General features: G+C 40.9%; 1 protein-coding gene across 9 annotated transcripts in view; it reads left to right on the top strand.

Annotated features, from left to right (window-relative positions):
- NFU1 (NFU1 iron-sulfur cluster scaffold) overlaps positions 1-24,306 on the top strand; it is a 43,421-nt gene that overhangs the window by 5,025 nt on the left and 14,090 nt on the right. For 5 of the 9 annotated variants that reach the window (XM_023223995.3, XM_023223996.3, XM_023223994.2 and 2 more), the window contains exons 2-5: positions 708-811; positions 7,945-8,080; positions 12,266-12,332; positions 16,627-16,741. In XM_023223995.3, coding sequence (XP_023079763.1) covers positions 708-811; positions 7,945-8,080; positions 12,266-12,332; positions 16,627-16,741 — 422 coding nt within the window. The remainder of the gene's footprint in view (positions 1-707; positions 812-7,944; positions 8,081-12,265; positions 12,333-16,626; positions 16,742-24,306) is intronic. The other 4 variants (XM_023224002.3, XM_023224001.3, XM_023223999.3 and 1 more) reach the window with 3 other exon arrangements.

Raw genomic sequence — 24,306 nt, 5'->3', positions numbered from 1 at the left:
TTTTTTTTTTTTTTTTTTTGAGACGGAGTCTCGCTCTGTCACCCAGGCTGGAGTGCAGTGGCCAGATCTCAGCTCACTGCAAGCTCCGCCTCCCGGGTTTACGCCATTCTCCTGCCTCAGCCTCCGGGTAGCTGGGACTACAGGCGCCAGCCACCGCGCCCGGCTAGATTTTTGTATTTTTTTAGTAGAGACGGGGCTTCACCGTGTTAGCCAGGATGGTCTCGATCTCCTGACCTCGTGATCCGCCCGTCTCGGCCTCCCAAAGTGCTGGGATTACAGGCTTGAGCCACCGCGCCCGGCCCGCTAATTTTTTTTTGTATTTTTAGTAGAGACGGGGTTTCCTTTGGTCTCGATCTCCTGACCTTGTGATCTGCCTGCCTTGGCCTCCCAAAGTGCTGGGATTACAGGTGTGAGCCACTGCACCCGGCCCAATTCTATTTCTTATACCTGGATGTTATCCTGTGCACACCCAGTTATCAAGGGTGGGAATTTCCATTTAAGCTCTACCTGATTTTGAATTGTTTATAGATATTGCTTGCCTAAGTAAGTGGAAATAATGTAAATGGAAAATGAAAAGTCAGTTCTCTATTTCTATTGCTGGTTATGTTTAAATTTTACATAGGTCTTTTTTATACATGAGAAGTGGAAACCAATTTTAAAAGATTAGAGCTCTTAAAATGTCATTCATTATGTGCTTTTAAATATAGGTTCTGTCATATGTTGAAGAATCCATACACCATTAAGAAACAGCCTCTGCATCAATTTGTACAAAGACCACTTTTCCCACTACCTGCAGCCTTTTGTAACCCAGGTAAAATTTCACCTCTTTTAAAGCAATTGTGTTTCAGAAACTAATGGAACTATGTTAGGATTTTGTGGATCGGTAAAAGATGAGAATTTGTATATTTTCTATTTAGAAGCCTATAGAAAGAATGTAGGAAAAAAAGCCATATTTTTCTTATAGGCTTCTAAGTAGAAAATTTATTTGCAAGGACATTGTCCAATAGATCTATGAAATCTCAGTATCTTGTATAACACATCCGCTGCAACACAAGAGTTGCTCAACAGATAATTTCCAAAATGAAAATATTGTAGAAGTTAAAATCTGACTGGGTGTGGTAGCTCATGCCTGTAATCCCAGTTCTTTGAGAGACTGAGGCAGGTTGATTGCTTGAGCCCAGGAGTTTGAGACCAGCCTGGGCAATACAGCGAAACCCCATCTCTACAAAAAATACAAAAAATTAGCTGGGCATGGTGGTGCATACCTGTAGTCCCAGCTGCTTGGGAGGCTTAGGTGGGAGAATCCCTTTAGCCCAGGAGTTCAAGCTTGCAGTGAGCCGTGATCACACCACTGTGCTCCAGTCTGGGTGATAGAGTGGGACCCTGTCTCAAAAAGAAGTTTCAAATGGGGATTGTGTTTCAAAGAATTCTATGTATTTCAAGCTACTGCTTTACTTTTTTTGGATAAGAATACCCTTAAAATCAGTAAATTTCTGGCTTTTATCCAGACCTTAGAACACAGGATTTTGAATGTAATAAAAAACTACATTCAAAAAAATAAAAATAAAAACTTTTTTGTCAAAATTAATTACTATGGTTTTGTTACTAATCTTGATTGTTAACAAGATACATACTTGATTTTCTTTAATTTGGGAAATAGATATGATTTGAAAATAATTTGAAGTGTGATAACCATAATGTAGAGTTAGGGAAGTTTTAAGGGGAGAGAGTATGTGTATCTGCATGTGTGCATGTATATAAATGTATACCTATATGTGTTATGGAGCTGTCAGCATATAAATTCAGCCTCTCCTTTCCATTGCTAGCTTGAACACATTCCGGTGGCCATACTCTGGCAGATTCTGGTTAAGGGCAAGAGTTAAACCAGGGTAGACCTTACCCCTTTGGTAGCCAGGGGCCAGAAGAGGAACACTTTCCTGCAGACTTGCCTGACTGCTTGAATCACAGAATAGTTTATATATAAATATTGTACATACTGAGTAACTCAGCTGATTAAACCACTTTAATTGGACTTTTAAACTTCGTAGGACTGAAATATGTGGTCATATAGGCTTTTCAAATAGGAAACCCATTAATTTTAGTAATTGATATTGACTTTAAGCATCACTAATCTGTATTTTGGGGGAGTTTATGTCTACCTCCTTAGGTACCTATTAGTACCAAGCATAATAGGAAGAAATAGGCTGGCGTGGTGACTCATCCCTGTAATCCCAACACTTTGAGAGGCTGAGGTGGGCAGATCCCTTGAGCCCAAGAAGTTCGAGATCAGCCTCAGCAACATGGTCAAACCCTGTCTTTACAAAAAAATACAAAAATTATCTGGGCATGGTGGTGCGTGCCTTTATTGTCAAAAGTAAAAAGTTCTGTGATTATGTCATTCATCTTCATACTTTCTACAAGTACAAGTACGTGCTCTTAAGTGACTTTTTTTTTTTTTTTGCATTTGTAGTTTTTACCCTCGAGGATTTCTAAAAATTTTGTTTTCTGCAGGTATAGTTTTTCTCAAATTGACTAAGTAGAATAAAGCCAGATTTTTTTTTTTTTGTCTTGGCTCACTGTATCCTCTAATGCCTGGGCTCAAGCAATCCTCTTGCCTCAGCCTCCCATATTGCTGGGATTACAGGCACATGCCACCACAACTTGTAGTTTTTTGTAGAGACAGGATCTCTGTTGCCCAGGCTGGTCTTGAACTTCTGCCCTCAAGTGATCCTCCTGCCTTGGCCTCCCAGAGTGCTGGGATTATAGGTGTGAGCTGATGCACCCAGCCAAAGCCAGATTTAATTCTTCAAATATTGGTAGAGTACTGTGTGCAGATTTTGGTTAGCAATAAATTATTAATACAAGCTGCAAGAAATGATTGATTCAGAACCAGAGTTAGAAGATTATTTACAGTAAGTGTTGGCAGCCCTTTCTTTAATGTGTCATTGAAAAATCATTCCCTTATAGATTTTCAGAAGAATGTCTTACTAGAAATATACATATTTTAAAGAAGTACTTGGACATTGCGGTTATTTTTTCATTTTTAAGGAATTGTCTGGTTGATTAGGACAATGACTTAAGCACAATGTATGGGAGTTCACCTTTAATTTTTTTCTTTATCCACGAAATGGTTTTACTTCAGCTAGCTGGAACTGCATGGCAAAGTGCAAAAATGACTCTCGGTTGTCAAATTAGAACCTTTTCCCTAATGGCTAAGAAAAGCATTTTTGTACCAACCATATGTTTTGCCAAATTTAAACTCTTTCAAATTTAAAATAAAACTGTTGCTTTTTGATATTTTATTCTCTTTCCTAAAATAGGTGATATGAAAATTAGAACAGGAAGACTGACCTTAAATGTATTTTCCTATTATACTTGGCAATGTTAGATAAGGATTAGCAATATGTACGGTGGCTAAGAAAGTCAGCACCTACAAAATTGTCCAGCTTTGTATCCTGGCTCTGTCACTTAGTAGCTGAGTGACTTTTAGTCTCCTTATTATAAAACAAGATAAAAACAGTACCTCATTGAAAGGATGTAAGGATTAAATGATATAATATATGTAAAGTGCTTAGCACCCTGCCCAGCATATGATAGGCACTGAATAATTTTTTTTTTTTTCTTGAGACAGAGTCTCACTATGTCTCACAGGCTGGAGTGTGTGGTGACTGGATCTTGGCTCATTGCAATCTCCCCCTCCCAGGTTCAAGTGTTTCTCCTGCCTTAGCCTTCTGGGTAGCTGGGCTTACAGGCGCACATCACCACGCCCGGGTAATTTTTGTATTTTTAGTAGAGACAGGGTTTTACCATGTTGACCAGGCTGTTCTCGAACTCCTGACCTCAGGTGATCCGCCTGTCTTGGCCTCCCAAAGTGCTGGGATTACAGGCATGAGCCACTGCGCCCAGGCACTGAATAAATTTTAATTGTTATATATGATTGTCAATCTATTTAAATATACTGCTGTAAGACGGAGGATTTATTTTTACTCAGAAGGTTCATTTTCTTTTTTTTCTGAGACAGAGTCTCACTGTGTTGCCCAGGCTGGAGTGTAATGGCGCAATCTTAGTTCACTGCAACCTCCACCTCCCAGGTTCAAGTGATTCTCCTGCCTCAGCCTCCTAAGTAGCTGGGACTACAGACGCACGCTCCCATGCCTGGCTAACGTTTGTATTTATAGTAGAAACGGGTTTTCACCATGTTGGCCAGGCTGGTTTTAAACTCCTGACCTTGTGATCCATCTGCCTTGACTTCCCAGAGTGCTGAGATTACAGGCGTGAGTCACCATGCGCGGCCTTTTTTTTTTGAGATGGAGTTTTGCTCTTTTTGCCCAGACTGGAGTGCAATGGTGCGATCCCAGTTAACTGCAACCTCTGCCTCCCAGGTTCAAGTGATTCTCCTGCCTCAGCCTCCTGAGTAGCTGGGATTACAGGCGCTCGCCACCACACCCGGTTAATTTTGTATTTTTAGTAGAGATGGGGTTTCACCATGTTGGCCAGGCTGGTCTGGAACTCCTGACCTCAGGTGATCCGTCCGCTTTGGCTCCCAAAGTGCTAGGATTATAGGCATGAGCTATCATGCCCGGCCAGAAAATTCATTTTCTTTTCTTTTTTTCTTTTTTCTTTTTTTTTTTGAGACCTACTCTCTCTCTATTACTGGAGTAATAGAGTAATAACACAATCTCGGCTCACTGCAACCCGGGTTCAAGCGATTCTCCTGCTTCAGCTTCCTGAGTAGCTGGGGTTACAGGCAGACACCTCCATGTCTGGCTCATTTTTGTATTTTTTTAGTAGAGACGGGGTTTCACCATGTTGGCCAGGCTGGTCTTGAACTCCTGACCTCGTGATCCACCCACCTTGGTCTCCCAAAGTGCTGGGATTCCACGCCTGAGCCACTGCCCCCTGTCAGAAGGTTCATTTTCATAATGAATAATCAGGTCTGTTTAATAGTTTTAAAACTATTAAAACGCCAATACTGTCGTCCTGCAAGCTGTTGTCATAATAGCAAGATAGGAAATTAAAGATTGTGTTATCTCTTTATTGCTTTAGTGAATCAATTCTCAATCTAATCACGGTCCTAGAAAAAAGATATTATAAGAAAAGAGTCGGCGGGCACAGTGGCTCATGCCTGTAATCCCAACATTTTGGGACACCAAGGCAGATGGATCACCTGAGGTCAGGAGTTCGAGATTAGCCTGGCCAACATGGTGAGACCTCGTCTCTACTAAAAATACAAAACTTAGCTGGGCATGGTGGTACATACTGGTAATCTCAGCTACTCAGGAGGCTGAGGCAGGAGAATTGCTTGAACCCGGGAGGCAGATGTTTCAGTGAGCTGAGATCACGCCACTGCACTCCAGCCTGGGTGACAAAGTGAGACTCCATCTCAAAAAAAGAAGAGTCGGTAAAGATATCTTTTAGGCCAGGCACAGTGGCTCACGCCTTTATTCCTAGCACTTTGGGAGGTCGAGGTGGGTGAATCACTTGAGACCAGGAGTTCAAGACCAGCCTGGCCAACATGGTGAAACCCCAGCTCTACAAAAAATTAACAAAAACTAGCTGGCTGTGGTGGTGCACACCTATAGTTCCAGCTACTTGGGAAGCTGAGGCATGAGAATTGCTTGAATCCGGAAGGCAGAGGTTGTAGTGAGCCAAGATTGTGCCACTGCACTCTCGCTTGGGTACAATGTAAGACCCTGTCTTGAAACAAAAAAGATATATTTTAAATATCCCAGGAAGTAATTTGCATAGATTCTTGCTTATGTTGTATTTTGTTATGTTACTTACTATGCCTCTGGGTCTTCATTTGTAAAATGGGAATAAGAGTTCCTTCTTTACAGGGTTGTTAAGGCATAAATGCATTTAAAGCACTTGGGCCAGGCACGGTGGCTCATGCCTGTAATTCCAACACTTTGGGAGGCTGAGGTAGGTGGATCACTTGAGGCGAGGAGTTTGAGACCAGCCTCGCCAACATGGTGAAACCCAGTTTAAAAAAAAAAAAAATTAGGCCGGGCACAGTGGCTTACGCCTGTAATCTCAGCACTTTGGGGGGCTGAGGCGGGTGGATCACCTGAGGTCAGGAGTTCGAGACCAGCTGGGCCAACATGGTGAAACCCTGTCTCTACTAAAAAATACAAAAATTAGCAAATTAGCCGGGCATGGTGGTTTGTGCCTGTAATCCCAGCGACTCAGGAGGCTGAGGCAGGAGAATCAGCTAAACCTCGGGGGGTGGAGGTTGTAGTGAGCCACGATTGTGCCACTCCACTCCAGCCTGGGCGAAAGAGCAAAACTCTGTCTCAAAAAAAAATAATAATAATAAAAAATAAATAAATAAAGCACTTGGCCCCAGAGCTGGACATGATGGCTTACACCTGTAATGTCAGCACTTTATTTTGGGAGACCAAGGTGGGAGTATCACTTGAGGCCAGGAGTTTGAGACCAGCCTGAGCAACATTGGGAGACTCCACCTCCACAAAAAAATTTTTTTAAAAAGCCTTTGGCCGGGCACAGTGGCTCACCTCTGTAATCCCAGCACTTTGGGAGGCCGAGGTGGGTGGATCACGAGGTCAGGAGCATCCTGGCCTGGACCATCCTGGCTAACATGGTGAAACCCCATCTCTACTAAAAATACAAAAAAAATTTAGCCAGGCGTAGTGGTGGGCGTCTGTAGTTCCAGCTACTCGGGAGGCTGAGGCAGGAGAATGGCGTGAACCCGGGAGGTGGAGCTTGCAGTGAGCCGAGATCGTGCACTCCAGCCTGGGCGACAGAGTGAGACCCCGCCTCAAAAAAAGAAAAAAAAAAAAACAACCACCTTTCACTCTGTATTTGGCGTATAATAAGCACACAATAAATATTTATTATTACTATTATAAATTGCTAACTTTATTGTCTTTAAAATAATGGTGGCACTTTGGAAAGAAGAGAATGTAGCATTTTACTGTATTAATGTCAGCAGTAAGTGATCTATGGTTATGATAGCCATTGGTACAAAGTCACCAAATAGAATATGTATAGGACTCCTGAATTATGAATATGTAAGACTTAAGTGTAGACTATTTCTGTAATCTGTTTCGTAACACAACTATTTAAATAATCAGAGTATTGGCTGGGCACAGCGCTCATGCTCTAATCCCAACACTTTGGAAAACTGAGGTGGGAGGATCGTTTGAGTCCAGGAATTTGGGACCAGTCTGGGCAACAGTATGAGACCCTGTCTCTACAAAAAAATACAAAAATTAATTAGGCGTGATGATGCACGCCTGTAGTCCCAGCTACTTTTGGGGCTTAAATGGGAGGATTGCTTGAGCCCAGGAATTTGAGGTCGTAGTGAACCGTGATTGTGCTACTGCACTCCAGCCTGGGCAACAGAGCAAGACCTTGTCTCAAAAAAAAAAAAAAAACTAAAAAAACCCAGAAAACAAAAAACCAGAGATTAATAGAAAACTCTACATACTTAAATATATTGATATATTTCTTTTTTTTTTTTTTTTTTAGACAGAGTCTCACTCTGTCACCAGGCTGGAGTGCAGTGGCACAATCTTGGCTCACTGCAACCTCTGCCTCCCAGGTTCAAGCAATTCTCTGCCTCAGCCTCCCAAGTAGCTGGGATTATAGGCGCCTGCCACCACACCTGGCTCATTTTTGTATTTTTAGTAGAAACAGGGTTTCACCATCTTGGCCAGGCTGGTCTTGAACTCCTGACCTCGTGATCCACCTGCCTTGGCCTCCCAATGTGCTGGGATTACAGGTGTGAGCAACTGTGGCCAGCTATATATTAATATATTTCTTTCTTATCTTTATAAATGCTTTGTCAGGGCAATAAAGTCTTGGGTTTTTCCCCAGTTTTTCTTATTTCTTCTGGTTCTGTGCAAATGAGCACATCATAGTCCATAAACTTGTTAACTGTTTTTTTCTAGAATAACATTTTCTTCTTTTTCCTTTTTTTAGTGAGATACATGTTTATTCAAACACAGGATACTCCAAATCCCAACAGCTTAAAGTTTATACCAGGAAAACCAGTTCTTGAGACAAGGACCATGGATTTTCCCACCCCAGCTGCAGCATTTCGCTCCCCTCTGGCTAGGTATATTACTGTTTTCATTTGCTTTTACCAAGAAACATAAATAACTGACTTTGGGGTTAAGACAACTTTATTTAACTATTGCATTTCTGTGTGCACTGCATTTTTTTTTAAGTGTAGAGAATAATTTCTTTTCAGATGAGAGATTTTAAAAAAAATAATAATAAGGCATGTTGTAGTGACTCAAACCTGTAATCCAAACACTTTGGGAGGCCGAAGTGGGAGGATTGCTTGAGTCCAGGAGTTTGAGACCAACCGGGGCAACATAGCAAGACTCCATCTCTACTCCCCCCCATACATACACACACTCACACACACAGAGATCCCATCTCTACCACACACAGACACACACACAAATTTAGCTGGGTGTGATGGTGTGTACCTCTTGTCTTAGCTATGCGGGAGGCTGAGATGGGAGGATCATTTGAGCCTGGGAGGTTGAGGCTGCAGTGAGCCATAATGGTGCCACTGTACTCCAGCCTGGGCAACAGAGTGAGACCCTGTCTCAAAAAAACCCAAAAACGTTGAGGAGGCTGAGGAGGTGGGGATCACTTGAGCTCAGGAGTTTGAGACCAGCTTGGGCAACGTGGTGAAACCCTGTCTACAAAAAGTACAAACATTAGCCAAGTGTGGTGATACATGTCTGTAGTCCTAGCTACTAGGGAGACCGAGGTGGGAGGATCGCTTAAACCCAGGAGGTTAAGGAAACTATGAGCTGTGATGCCATGATTGTGCTACTACATTCCAGCCTAGGCGTGAGAGTGAGACCCTGTCTCAGAAAAGAAAAATGAGAGTTGATATTAAAAAAATTTTCTTCTGAAGAGCGATATATTTGAGAGACCTATAGCATGAATAAATAAAGACTTATGTTTTTACTTAAGAAAAAATATTCATCAGCCGGGCGCGGTGGCTCAAGCCTGTAATCCCAGCACTTTGGGAGGCTGAGACGGGTGGATCACGAGGTCAGGAGATCGAGACCATCCTGGCTAACACAGTGAAACCCCGTCTCTACTAAAAATACAAAAAACTAGCTGGGCGAGGTGGCGGGCGCCTGTAGTCCCAGCTACTCCGGAGGCTGAGGCAGGAGAATGGCATAAACCCGGGAGGCAGAGCTTGCAGTGAGCTGAGATCCGGCCACTGCACTCCAGCCCGGGCGACAGAGCAAGACTCCGTCTCAAAAAAAAAAAAAAAAAAAAAAAAAATTCATCAAATTGATAAATATGGTACATTTCCATTTCAGATCTTAAAAATCTGATTTTTAAGAATAATGAGAACTTGCTTATTTTATTCATAAGGGTAGTTGAATTTGTAGTTCTTTCTAGATGGAATAATTTCTGAAATACTCTATTCAGAACTATAAATGAAAACTAGTCAGTAGGGACAGTTTTAAAATTCACCAGATAAAGGCATGTTTAAACCAGTAGTCCCCCCTTATCTGTGGTTTCACTTTCCCTGGTTTCAGTTACCCAAGATCAGCCATAGTCTAAGTATTAAATGGAAAATTCCAGAAATAAACAATTCATCAGTTTTAAATTGTGCTGCTTTTCTGAGTAGCATGGTGAAATCTTGCTCCGTCCTCCCTAAGGCATAAATTATCCCTTTTCCAGTGTATCCATGTCATATACACTATCTGTCTGCCTGTGTCCTCCCCTCTGCTGACCCCCCCCACACTGCCCTCGTCACATCATTGGTCACTTAGTAGCCATCTCTTAAAGTAGTGATGCTGGCATATTGCTGGCGTATTGTTATAATTGTTTTATTTTATTATCAGTGGTTAATCTCTTACTGTGCCTAATTTATAAATTAAACTTTATCATAGATACATATGTATAGGAAAAAAACATAGTACTTGCAGGGTTCAATACTGCATGTAGTTTCAGGGATCCACTGGGGCCATTGGAATGGATCCCCTGGGGATAAGGGGGGGACTACTGTATGTCAGAGATGATAAAGCACAGGGCCGGGCGCGGGGGCTCATGCCTGTAATCCCAGCACTTTGGGAGACCGAGGTGGGCGGATCACGAGGTCAGGAGATCGAGACCATCCTGGCTAACACAGTGAAACCCCATCTCTACTAAAAATACCAAAAATTAGCCGGGTGTGGTGGCAGGCGCCTGTAGTCCCAGCTACTCAGGAGACTGAGGCAGGAGAATGGCGTGAACCCAGGAGGCAGAGCTTGCAGTGAGCTGAGATTGCACCACTGTACTCCAGCCTGGGCCACGGAGTGAGACTCTGTCTCAAAAAAAAAAAAAAATTACAAATGATAAAATTGTTGGGATGAAGCTCTTTTTAACTGATAGAGAAGTTAATAATAAAGAATATTAGAGTCAGCATCAGTTGAAATTTTTGGGAACTGAAGGCTCAATCTGATTGCCAGGGATGCTCGGAAAACAGAGCTTAGGTTACTGTTTCTATACATACAGCCATTTTATATGTCTCATTTAAGGAACCTAGGGATTTGCTAAGCTCTGGAATTGTTTTTAAAATTTATAATTAATAAGTACTTTTTTTTTTTACTTAAACATATCACTTCTCAGAATATACCTTAGAGTGTTTGTTTTTCATATTTAATTTTTTAATTTTTATTTATTTATTTATTGAGATAAGGTTTCACTTTTGTTGCCCAGGCTGGTGTGTGATGGCATGATCTTGGCTCACTGCAACCTCCACCTTCTGGGTTCAAGCTATTCTCCTGCCTCAGCCTCCTAAGTAATTGGGACTATAGGCATGTGCCACCTTACCTGGCTAAATTTGGTATTTTTTGTAGAGACTGGTTTTCATCATGTTGCCCAGGCTGGTCTCAGACTCCTGAGCTCAAGTGATCTGTCCTTCTTGGCTTCCAAAGTACTGGAATTACAGGCTGTTTTTCGTACTTTTTTGATATAAGTCACAGTAAAAAGTGTTTTACATCATGTCTATGTGTGAGATACAAGTGTTTGATGGGATAGTTTTCACTCTTTTTTCACCCTTACAATAGATAATAGATTCTTAAATTTCCTTTCTTCATCTCTTTCTGTTGTTCTGTTTTATTTTATTAAATAAAACCCTGTCACTACATACATGATTCCATAACTCACTACTGGGTTACTACCCTAGAAGTTACTTGCACATGTGCCCAAGATATGTGCAGGGATGTATTTACTGTCATAGAAAGACATATGAGACACACAAGTGAAGAAAGCAACTTGCAGAACAGTGAGTCCAATATGATATTATGTATATGAAAGCAAAAACCACTGAACAACAAATGCACTGACAAAAAGATCTGGAAGAATACACACGAAACTGATAACAGGATTTGGTAGGGGTGGTCAAGGGGCATTTAAATTTTATTGTTTGAAACATTTACATCAAGGATGAGTTCATATTTTGTATTAAAAATGTAAAAGTAAAAAAGCCCCAATTAATTCAGTTATAGATTAGTTAGAGATTATTTCTGTCAGATGTTCAGTTGGCAAAATCTCTTTTCAAGGTAGTCTTTTGAAAATAGTCTGTTTAGGCTGGGTGTGCTGGCTCATGCCTATAATCCCAGCACTTTGGGAGGCCGAGGCGGGTAGGTCAGGAATTCAAGACTAGCCTGGCCAACATGGTGAAACTCCGTCTCTACTAAAAATACAAAAATTAGCTGGGTGTGGTGGCGGGTGCCTGTAATCCCAGTGACTTGGGAGGCTGAGGCAGGAAAATCACTTGAACCCGGGAGGTGGAGGATGCAGTGAGCCACGATCTTACCACTGCATTCCAGCCTGGGTGACAGAGGGTGACTCCATCTCGAAAGAAAAAAAAAAAAGAAAATAGTCTGTTTAGTGCTTAGTACAGTGTCTGGCACTTAGTAGGTGTCAAATATTTGTTGAATGAATGATTGATAGTATAGATATAGCGGTCTATTCATTCACCAGGTGATGGACATTTCCATAGTTTTCTGTATGTGTGGCTCTTTTAAATTAAGCTGCTATAAAGATTTATGTACAAGTCTTTGTGGAGCATGTGTTTTTATTTCTTTTGGGTAAATAGTAGTGGGATTGCTAAATCATAGAGTAGGAATATAAAACAAAATTGGCCATGAGTTGATAATTGTTAAAGCTGCAAGAGATACGTGGAGAGTTTTTTACTTTTCTCTGCTTTTGTGTATGTTTGAACTTTTCCATAATCAAGCATTTTAGTATCTCTTATTTTTTTCTTTTTTTGCAGGCAGTTATTTAGGATTGAAGGAGTAAAAAGTGTCTTCTTTGGACCAGATTTCATCACTGTCACAAAGGTAAACAGGATTATATAAAATAAGACTCGAAATACTTTTCATTTTTTTCTGAGTCCAGTGCCTCTCTCTCCAACATTTCCATTTTTCTGTTCTTTAATTTTTATTTTTTATTTTTGAGACAGAGTCTTACTCTCTTGCCCTCTAAATGTCAGAAAAATCAAGCGAAATATGCTATGTTTTTCTTTTTCTTTTCCTTTTTTTTTTTTTAAGACGAAGTCTTGCTCTTGTTCCCCAGGCTGCAGTGTGATGGTGCTCTTGGATTCAAGCGATTGTGAATCTCTGCCTCCCGGATTCAAGCGATTCTCCTGCCTTGGCTCCCCCGCCACCCCGAGTAGCTGGGATTGCAGGCACCTGCCACCATGCCCTGCTAATTTTTGTATTTTTAGTAGAGACAGGGTTTTGCTGTGTTGGCCAGGCTGGTCTAGAACTCCTCACCTCAGGTGATCACCCGCCTCAGCCTCCAGAGTGCTGGGATTATAGGCGTGAGCCACCATGCCCGGCCAAAATATGCTGTGTTTTTCAACAGTCAAGGCAGTATCTGCTAGAAAGGCCTGTTCCATTTTTTGTGTCTACTAGATTAATGGGACATGAACTATTTAAATTTGAACTATGTATCCTTTTAAATCTGTTGATTGACATATATCTGCTGAACTTAAATCACTTGCCTGATAGTGTGTGAAAATTGCAAGTATTTATTAAACTACCTTTAAGCAATTTGAAAGGATTAGTCTGAGCTCTTTATGTCCTTAAAAGTGGACATACTGGGGGCCAGGCGCGGTGGCTCAAGCCTGTAATCCCAGCACTTTGGGAGGCTGAGGCGGGTGGATCACAAGGTCAGGAGATCAAAACCATTCTGGCTAACACAGTGAAACCCCGTCTGTACTAAAAATACAAAAAAATTAGCCGGGTGTGGTGGCGGGTGCCTGTAGCCCCATCTACTCAGGAGGCTGAGGCAGGAGAACGGTGTGAACCAGGGAGGCCAAGTTTGCAGTGAGCCGAGATTGGGCCGTTGCATTCCAGCCTGGGTGACAGAGTGAGACTCTGTCTCAAAAAAAAAATTAAAAAAAAAAAAAGTGGACGTACTGGGTTAGTGACATGTTAAATCTAGTCATCTAGTCTAGTATTCTCTTGTAGCTATTTATTTATTTAGAGACAAAGTCTCACTCTGTCACCCAGGTCAGAGTGCAGTGGCATGATCTAGGCTCACTGCAGCCTCAGCCTCTTGAGCTTAAGCAATCCTCTCACCTCACCTCCCTGGTAGCTGGGACTATACGTGCATACCACCACGTCCAACTAATTTTTGTCTTTTTTGTAGAGATGGGATTTTGCCACGTTGCCCAGGCTGGTCTCAAATTTCTGAGCTCAAACAATCTGCTCACTTTGGCTTCCCAAACTGCTGGGATTACAGGTGTGAACCGCCACATCCAGTCCCCCATTCTTCAGTTTTCTTTCTTCCATATATATATATATATATATTTTTTTTTGAGACGGAGTCTAGCTCTGTCGCCCAGGCTGGAGCAGCAGTGGCCGGATCTCAGCTCACTGCAAGCCCCGCCTCCCGGGTTTACGCCATTCTCCTGCCTCAGCCTCCGGAGTAGCTGGGACTACAGGCGCCCGCCACCTCGCCCAGCTAGTTTTTTGTATTTTTTAGTAGAGACGGGGTTTCACTGTGTTAGCCAGGATGGTCTCGATCTCCTGACCTCGTGATCCGCCCGTCTCGGCCTCCCAAAGTGCTGGGATTACAGGCTTGAGCCACCGTCTTCCATATTTTTTAAGGGGAAGAAGGGATAAGCATTTTTAAAATATATTCAATGTCAGATATGGCACTAGTGCTTTATATATGTTATCTAATTCTTACAACTAGTTATAAGTGACAAATTATATATTTATTTTTAAAAGTTATTTAGTTCTTTTACATATAGCCTATGCTATATAAAATTTTTTATAGGTAAATTTTTTTTGTTTTTTTTTTTCCTATTTTTCTTGATTAGATTTAGTAAGTCATCTTTTAGCTCTCTTACTTTCATTATTTAGTTACCCTATTTGAAATTGCCCTAGCTCTGCAATTTTTTCTTAAGTGAAATGACGTAACCAATAGATAATATCTCAAGTTAGGGTATATGTTGATACTTATATATGTATGTGTGTGTGTATCTATCTATCTACACATCCAGATAGATAGGATCTTGCTCTGTTTCCCAGGCTGGAATATAGTGGTGCGATCATGGGTCACTGCAACCACTAACTCCCAGGTTCAAGCAATCCTCCCAGCTCAGCTTCCCGAGTAGCTAGGACTATAGGTGCATGCCACCATGCCCAGCTAATTTTTTTTCTTTTTTTTTTTTTTTTTTTTTTACCTGTAGCGGCAGTGTCCTTCTATATTGCCCAGGCTGGTCTCGAACTCCTGGGTTCATGCAATCCTCCTGTCTCGGCCTCCCAAAATGTTGGGATTATAGGTGTGAGCCACCACGTCTGCCCATGTTGGTATTTAAGAGACGGAATACTGGATTTGTTTTGTTTTCTTTCAGTAACCTTTCTCATCATGGACTATCACATTTTACTGAATTTCTTCAGCAATCACCTGTTTCTACTTCTGATTTCCAGTTGATAATTAGATTTCTTTATGCATCATTTGTGGTTTTTTTTCTAAATGTATATGTATATTTGCAGCTTACATGCTGCCTTTTTTTCTCATTCAGACAACTTTAGGATGTTTTTCTTATTTTTATTACTAATATTTTCCTATTTAGTAGAGTCTGCTATTTATTGAAGATCTGAGGTAACACTCTGATTTATTTTCCAAATGATTTATTACCTAGAACTAGTTTCCATTCCCAATCACTAAGATACTTCACTAGTTTTACTTTTATAACCTTAGCAGTCCCCATTTATGTCACCTTTTATGTACTATCTCTATATTGTTTCTTTTTTCTTTTGAGACGGAGTCTCTGTCGCCCAGGCTGGAGGGCAGTGGCGCGATCTCGGCTCACTGCAACCTCCGGCTCCCAGGTTCAAGCGATTCTCCTTCCTCAGCCTCCCGAGTAGCTGGCATTACAGGCCTCTGCCACCACGCCTGGCTAATTTTTGTATTATTAGTAGAGATGGGGTTTCACCATGTTGGCCAGGCTGGTCTCAAACTCCTGACCTCGGGCGATCCACCTGCCTCAGCCTCCCAAAGTGCTGGGATTACAGGCGTGAGCCACCACGCCCAGTCGAATTTCTTTCATACACTTTAAGTAATATATGTAAGTAAATTTTTTGAATAGTTGTAGACTGTTCTGTATACTTGGTCAAGCAATTACATCCTATTTTTTTAAGAGAATGAGTATCTCTTTATCATCCTCTTTAAAGACAGAAAATCCATTTAATATTTTGTCTTCACATCACAAAAAATGTCTTTTAATCATTTAAATCAAATTAAAACAATGGAAGTGTGATAAGTGAATGAATTAGTTAATGAATGGGGGAATTGTTAAGATTTTATCTTCTGAAATTCATTTAAACAGGACCCTTTAAGATGTGGAGCTAATATATATTCTCCAGAAGTGGTTGCCATTGCATAGGTATCGTGTGTATACAGGAAAAGATATTTTTTCTTTTCTTTTCCTTTCCTTTCCTCTTTTCTTTTCTTATTTTTATCTCTTTTCTTTTCCCTTTCCCCTTCCCTTTGCCCGCCTGCTTGCCTTTCTTCTCCTTTCCTTTTTTCTGCTTCTTTTCTCTCTTTTTTCTTTCTTCCTTTCCATTTATTTATTATTTTTAAAAATATGAAAAGAGATGAAGTCTCACTGTGTTGCCCAGGCTAGTCTTGCACTCCTGGACTCAAGCTATCCTTCTGCCTCAGCTTCCCAAAATGTTGGGATTAGACATGAACTACGATACCTGGCCAGGAAAAGATTCTTAAGCGGTATAAGGGGGCCGGGCACAGTGGCTCACATCTGTAATCCCAGCACTTTGGGAGGCTGGGGTAGGCGGATCACAAGGTCAGGAGATCGAGACCATCCTGGCTAACATGGTGAAACCTCATCTCTACTAAAACTACAAAAAATTAGCCAGCTGTGGTGGCACACACCTGTAGTCCCAGCTACTTGGGATGCTGAGGCAGGAGAATTGCTCGAACGCAGGAGGTGGAGGTTGCAGTGAGCCAGGATCATGCCACTGCACTCCATCCAGTCTGAGCAACAGAGTGAGACTCCATCTCAAAAAAAAAAAAAAAAAAAGAGAGGTATAAGGTAGTGTTCTGTATGGGTGTTTGCCCTTGCCTGCAAATACAACATTTTCCTTTAAATGTTTATAGGAAAATGAAGATTTAGACTGGAATTTACTGAAACCAGATATTTATGCAACAATCATGGACTTCTTTGCATCTGGCTTACCCCTAGTTACTGAGGAAACACCTTCAGGAGAAGCAGGTAACATATTGTATTGAGTAATTAAAATTTGTCCTTTTTTTAGACTTTTCTATTTTCTTCACATTTACCTTGATTTTAGAAGTCATAGGAACCTGGAATTCTATCATTTAATATATTTAGCTCTGCAAATTTATATATCATTTTGAAAACTTGTGTATAAATCGGCATTACTGTATAAAACCAAAAGTTTCAATTATAAACATTTTCAAACATGCAGAAAATAATATCATGCTCACCAATTTGCCCTCCACTCATATCTAACAAATGTTAATTAAGTTACAGAATGGGCTTTTGGGAAAAACAAAACAAATGTTATCTTTTGCCACAGTTGCTTTAGACTCATTTAAAATAAAATATTAAACATACAGTGTCAGATTCTAGAGCATAAAGTAAATAAAAAAAGAAACAGCTAAAACCGCTATACCCCCATCCCTTTTCCCTTTCTAGTTCCAGAGATATGTGAAACTTGGTTTGTTTTATACTATACATGTAAGTCTCTGCAGGGAATATGTAGTATTAGTCTTTGTTCTTAAGTTTTAAATATCTGTTTGTTTGTTTTTTTTTTAAAGAGACAGACTCTCACTCTGTCACCCAGGTTGGAGTGCAGTGACGCGATCTCTGCTCACTGCAATCTCCACCTCCCAGGTTCAAGTGTTTCTCATGCTTCAGCCTCCCAAGTAGCTGGGATTACAGGTGTGCACCACCACGTCCAGCTAATTTTTGTATTTTTAGTAGAGATGGTTTCATCATGTTTGTCAGACTGGTCTTGAACTCCTGACCTCAGGTGTTCTGCCAGACTCGACCTTTCAAAATGCTGGGATTACAGGCATGAACCACTGTGCCCAACCTTAAATATCTTGTGTTATACTTTCTAATTGCCTTTTTTACTAAGTATGATATTTTTGAAATATATCCATTTCAAAAAATATAGTTCTAGTTTACTCATTTTACGTGCTGGATAGTATTTCATTATAGGAATAGGGTATAGTTAATTTGTTCAAGTAAAGTTTTGTACTAATTTTTTATTGAAAACATTGCTGTAGTGGACATCCTTATGCAAGTCTGTTTGTGAATATGTGGAGAGCTTCTTTATTTGTTTGTTTGTTTATTTATTTTTATTTATTTTTGGAGATGGAGTCTTGCTCTGTTGCCCAGGCTGGAGTGCAGTGGCATGATCTCAGCTCACTGCAACCTCTGCCTCCCGGGTTCAAGTGATTCTCCTGCTTCAGCCTCCCAAGTAGCTGGTATTACAGGCGCCCACCACCATGCCTGGCTAATTGTTGTATTTTTAGTAGAGATGGAGTTTCACCATGTTGGCCAGGCTGGTCTCGAACTCTGGACCTCATAATTCGCCTGCCTCGGCCTCCCAAAGTGCTGGGATTACAGGCATGAGCCGATGCGCCTGGCCTTATTTTTATTTATTTTTGAGACAGAGTCTTGCTCTGTCATCCAGACTGGAGTGCAGTGGCATGATCTCAGCTCATTGTAGCCTCCACTTCCCAGGTTCAAGCGATTCTCCTGCCTTAGCCTCCTGAGTGGCTGGGATTACAGGCATGCACCTTCACGCCCAGCTAATTTTTGTATTTTTAGTAGAAACAGGGTTTTGCCATGTTGGCCAGGCTGATCCCAAACTCCTGACCTCGGGTGGATCCACCCGCCTTGACCTTCCAAAGTACTGGGATTACAGGCATGAACCACCGTGCCTGGCCGAGAGCTTCTTTAGGCTATGTTCCTAAAAGTGGAATTGCTATATCATAAGTTGATCTAATTAAGTGCACATTAGCAGTATATTGTAAGAATTTCAATGTTCTTACATCTTTGATCTTTGTCATCATTTAGTGTCTCTTTTTCTTTTTCTTTTTTTTTTTTTAACCTGTATGTTGGGTATACAATGATATCTTGTTTTCTGTTGTTGTTGTTGTTTTTTTTGAGACAGGGTTTCACACTTCTTGCCCAGGCTGGAGTGCTGCACTGGTGCGATCTCGGCTCACCACAACCTTTACCTCCTGGGTTCAAGCGATTCTCCTGCCTCAGCCTCCCGAATAGCTGGGATTATAGGTACCTGCCACCATGCGCAACTAATTTTTCTATTTTTAGCAGAGACAGGGTTTCACCAGGCTGGTCTCGAACTCATGACCTTGTGATCCATTTTCCTCAGCCTCCCAAAGTGCTGGGATTACAGGCATGAGCCACTGCGCCTAGCCAGTATCTTGTTATAATTGCATTTCCTTGATTAATACTGAGTGTGAAGAGTTTCATATGTTTATTGGCCATTTACTTTTCTTGTCAGTAAATTTTCTATTTTTATCTTTTCTACTTAAAAACAAAATTGAGTCACGTGTCTTTTTATTTTTGGAGACAGTGACCTGCTGTGTCACCCAAGGTGGAGTGCAGTGGCATGATCATGGCTCACTACATCCTCAGCTTTCCAGGCTTAAGCAATCTTCCTGCCTCCATCTCCCAAGTAGCTGGGATTATAGGCTCCTGCTACCATGCCTGTTTAATGTTTTTATTTTTAAAATTTTTTGGCCAGGCATGGTGGCTCACGCCTGTAATCCCAGCACGTTGGGAGGCCGAGGTGGGTGGATCATGAGGTCAGGAGTTCGAGGCAAGCTTGACCAACATGGTGAAACCCCATCTCTACTAAGAATACAAAAATTAGCTGGGCATGGTGGCGTGTGCCTGTAATCCCAGCTACTCGGGAGGCTGGGGCAGGAGAATTGCTTGAATCTGGGAGGTGGAGGTTACACTGAGCCGAGATCGTGCCACTGCACTCCAGCCTGGGCGACAGGGTGAGACTCCATCTCAAAAAAAAAAAAATTAAAATAAATAAATAAATAAATAAATAAATAAAATTTTTTGTAGAGGCCTGGCACAGTGGCTCATGCCTATAATCCCAGCACTTCGGGAGGCCAAGGTGGGCAGATCACGAGGTTAAGAGATTGAGACTATCCTAGCCAACATGGTAAAACGCCATCTCTGCTAAAAATACAAAAATCTGCTGGGCATGGTGGCACGCACCTGTAGTCCCAACTACTTGGGAGGCTGAGGCAGGAGAATTGCTTGAACTCGGGAGGCAGAGGTTGCAGTGAGCTGAGATCGCACCACTGCACTCCAGCCTGGTGACAGAGCAAGACTCCATCCCAAAAGAAAAAAAAATTTTTTTTTTTGTAGAGATGAGATCTTATTATGTTGCCCAGGCTGGTCTCAAATTCCTGGCCTCAAGTGATCCTCCTGCCTCAGCATTCCAAAGTACTGAGATTATAAGCATGAACCACTGCCACCTGGCCCATATGTATTTTTTATATTTATTTAAGCAGATTTTTAAAAAATATTCTGGGCTGGACACCATGCTCCACACCTGTGATCTCAGCACTTGGGGAAGTGAAGGCGGCAGATTGTGAGCTCAGAAACTTGAGACTAGCCTGGGCAATGTGGCAAAACCCTGTCTTTACAAAAAAACACAGAAATTAGCTGGGCATGGTGATACGTGCATGTAGTCCCTCCTACTTGACAAGCTGAGGTGGGAAGATCGCTTGAGCCCAGGAGGCTGAGACTGTAGTGAGCCATGTTCACGCCAGTACACTCCATCTTGTTTGATAGAACTAGGCCACATCTCTTAAAAAAAAAAAAAAAAGTCTCATTCTCTTTGTATATATATAAATATTCTGAATATTAATTCTTCGTTAGGTATTTTCTTAGCAAATGATATCTCCCTAACTGTGACTTAACTTTTCATTTTGTTTATGATGTCTTTTGTCATACAGAAAATTTTCATTTTAATGTGGTTACATTTGTTCATCTTTTTCCTTTGTGGTTTGTGCCTTTTGTACCTTGTTTTAGTAAGTTATTTAGTATAAAGCACTTGGAAGAGTGACTATATATGAAGCTCCATAAGTATTTGCTGATACTGTTGTATTTGTTGTCGATGAAGTTTTTCCTTTCTCCAGTATCACAAAGATATTGTCATATGTGTATGTATTTTTGTTTTTTAAAGTTTTATTTTTTACACTTACATATTTAATCACTGTGGGATTTGTTTTTCTGTATAGTTTAAAATATAATTTCATCTTTTTCTACATAGCTAATCAAGTATCCCAGTCTTTCCTCATGAATTTGTAATATTATACATGGGTCTTTTTCTAAGATGTTTTTTGTACCTGTGGTCTTTTTACCCCTCTTCCTGTTTTAATAACATACAGAGTTTTAATTACAGTATCTCTGTAACAGTTAGCATAGTATATGATAATATCTGGAAAAAAAAGTTCCTCAATTAAAAAAAACTTTCTGGTGGTCTGGTCACTTTATTTTTCCTTGTAAATTTATTGATCATCTTGTAAAGTCTCTGAAAAACCGTGTCAAGAGCTTGGTTGAAGTTGCATTAAATTTATAGATTAAATTTGGGAGAATTAACATTTCTTCAACATTGATATTTTTTCATCCCCAAATTTTCCCATTTACTTGAGACTTATGTTCTTTTCTTGGTATGAGCTCATGTTAGTTCTAGGTACCATATAGGTTTTGTTGTCATAAACGTTCTTATTTTGTTTAGTAAGCACTTAGATATACTGATTACGATATTTCAGGCACAATTCTAAGCACTTTACAAGTATAAACTCACTTAATTCTTAAAATAACCTTATGTGATAGGAACTGTTACCACATTTAACACATGAGAAAACTGAGGCATTGAATGGTTGAATAATTTGCTCAAGGTCACACAGGTAGTAAGTGGCAGAGATAGATATGAACTTTGGGCAATCTGGCTCCAGCGGTAATGCTTTTTTTTTTTTTTTTTTTTTTGAGACGGAGTCTTGCTCTGCCGCCCAGGCTGGAGTGCAGTGGCCGGATCTCAGCCCATTGCAAGCTCCGCCTCCCGGGTTCACGCCATTCTCCTGCCTCAGCCTCCCGAGTAGCTGGGACTACAGGCGCCCGCCTGGTCGCCCGGCTAGTTTTTTGTATTTTCTATTAGAGACGGGGTTTCACCATATTAGCCAGGATGGTCTCGATCTCCTGACCTCGTGATCCGCCCGTCTTGGCCTCCCAAAGTGCTGGGATTACAGGCTTGAGCCACCGCGCCCAGCCGCGTTAATGCTTTTAACCACTATACCATGCTGCCTGTATCTGCTTTTTGGTTTTTTTTGAGTCAGGGTCTTGCTTTGTTGCCCAGGCTGGAGAGCGATCGTGTGATCTCAGCTCACTGCAACCTCCGCCTCCGAGGTTCAGGCGATTCTCCTGCCTCAGCCTCCTGAGCAGCTGGGATTATAGGCGCCCACCACTGCGCCCAACTGATTTTTGTATTTTTAGTAGAGATGGGTTTCGCCATGTTGGCCAGGCTGCTCTCGAACTCCTGACCTCAGGTGATCCGCCTGCCTTGGCCTGCCGAAGTGCTGGGATTATGGGCAGGAACCACCTCACTCAGCCCTGTATGTTTTAAAATAATGTTTTCTAATTTCGGGTGTTGGATATAGGAATATTGTTGATTTTTGTATATTGATCTTATATCTGTCAAGGTTAGCACTCATTAGTTCTAGTAGTTCATCAATGTTAATAAGCATTGACTACAAAAACATTTATATGTGCATACACACATATATACACTGCTATAGTTTCTTTGTTTGTTCCCTCCAAATCTCATGCCAAAATTTGATCCCCAGTGTTGGAGGTGGAGTCTAATGGGAGGTGAGTGGCTCATGGAGATGGATCCCTCAATAGTAGATGAAGGCCCTCTGGAAAAGCTGGGGGTAGGAGGGGAGGGGAGTGAGTTCTTACTCTATTACTTCTTTTGAGAGCTGAGTGCTAAGAAGAGTCCCACTAAGACCATCTCCTTCCTGTCTCACCATGTGGTCTCTGCATGGGCCAGCTTCCCTTCTTCTTCCATGAGGGGAAGCAGCTTGAGGCCCTCACCAGATGCCAAGTCTTCAACTTTTCTAGACATCAGAATCAACCAAATAAACGTTTTTTTCTTTATAAATTACATAGTCTCAGGTATTCCTTTATAGCAACACTAAGTAGACTATGACATGCAGAAACATTTGTATAATTATCTTTAGGTGATACAGGTATATTTTTAGATATATATCTTAAGAGTCTTAGAGATACGCACAAGGCAACATGTAGAAACATGTTCACTGAAATATTTTTTAACTATACCAGCAGTTAAAAGGAATGAACTAGATTGGGAGATACCAACATAGAAACATAAAAAAGGAAATATTAAGTGAAAAAGGAAAATTCAAATGTATGTACATTTATACATGTACCATTTGTGAAAATTTTTAGTACTACATGAAACAGTTACATGTGTTCTTTATGGATCCATATGTAGACCTTATAACTTTTTTAGAGTAATTTGACTATATCTACTAACATTAAAAATGCACAAGCTAGGCCACGCGCGGTGGCTCACGCCTGTAATCCCAGCACTTTGGGAGGCCACGGCGGGTGGATCCTGGGGTCAGGAGTTCGAGACCAGCCTTCCAACATTGTGTAACCCCCTAAAAATACAAAAAATTAGCCAGGTGTGGTAGCAGGTACCTGTAATCCTAACTACTTAGGAGGCTGAGGCAGGAGAATTGCTTGAACCTGTGAGGCCGAGGTTGCATTGAGCTGAGGTTTTGCCATTGCACTCCAGCCTGGGCAAAAAGAGTGAAACTCTGTCAAAAAAAAAAAAAAAAAAAAAAAAAGCACAAGCCTGTTTACCCAAATATCCCACCAGTAGGAATTTATCTCATAAATATAATTACAAAAGTACATTGATGTATCTGTGTGTGTGTGTATAAATAAATATATATATGTATATGTATATGTATGTATTTTTTTTTTTTGAGGCGGAGTTTCACTCTTTCACCCAGGCTGGAGTGCAGTGATCTCAGCTCATTGCAACCTCCGACTCCCGGGTTCAAGTGATTCTCCTGCCTCAGCCTCTGGAGTAGCTGGGATTACAGGCACCCGCAACCACTCCCGGCTAATTTTTGTATATTTAGTAGAGACGAGATCTCACCATGTTGGCCAGGCTCGTCTTGAACTCCAGACCTCAAGTGATCTGCCCACCTTGGCCTCCCAAAGTGCTGGGATTACAGGTGTAAGCCACTGAGCCCGGCCTTTTGATATATATTTATATAAGCAAGTATGTTGCAGGATTGTTAGAAATAGCAGCAAACTGTATAAACAACTGAAATAATGAAGACTCTGGCCAAAGACAAATCTATATAAAAGTTACTGGGTACCTATTTTAAATATTGAGGCATATTTGTATATGCCAATATTACATATACAAATATGTAATACTTCAAGATATATTACATAGAAAAGAGCAAGATATATAATAGTATGTATAGTATGATCTCATTTGTGTTAATTTATACATGTAAATGTAGACACATGCTGGGAAGATATAAACCTAACTCATGATAGTGATTGTCTATGGAAGGGATGGAAGGGATGGTGGGGAAGTGGAATTTAGGTTTACTGATCTAAGACACTTTTAGCTTTTGTGCTTTTTTCCCCCAACAAATTTTTATTTATTTATTTATTTATTTATTTATTTATTTATTTATTTATTT

This window comes from Piliocolobus tephrosceles, chromosome 15 (genome assembly GCF_002776525.5).
Source record: "Piliocolobus tephrosceles isolate RC106 chromosome 15, ASM277652v3, whole genome shotgun sequence".
In the NCBI taxonomy this organism is placed as follows: domain Eukaryota; kingdom Metazoa; phylum Chordata; class Mammalia; order Primates; family Cercopithecidae; genus Piliocolobus; species Piliocolobus tephrosceles.
This window is presented reverse-complemented; position numbering and strand designations above follow the sequence as displayed.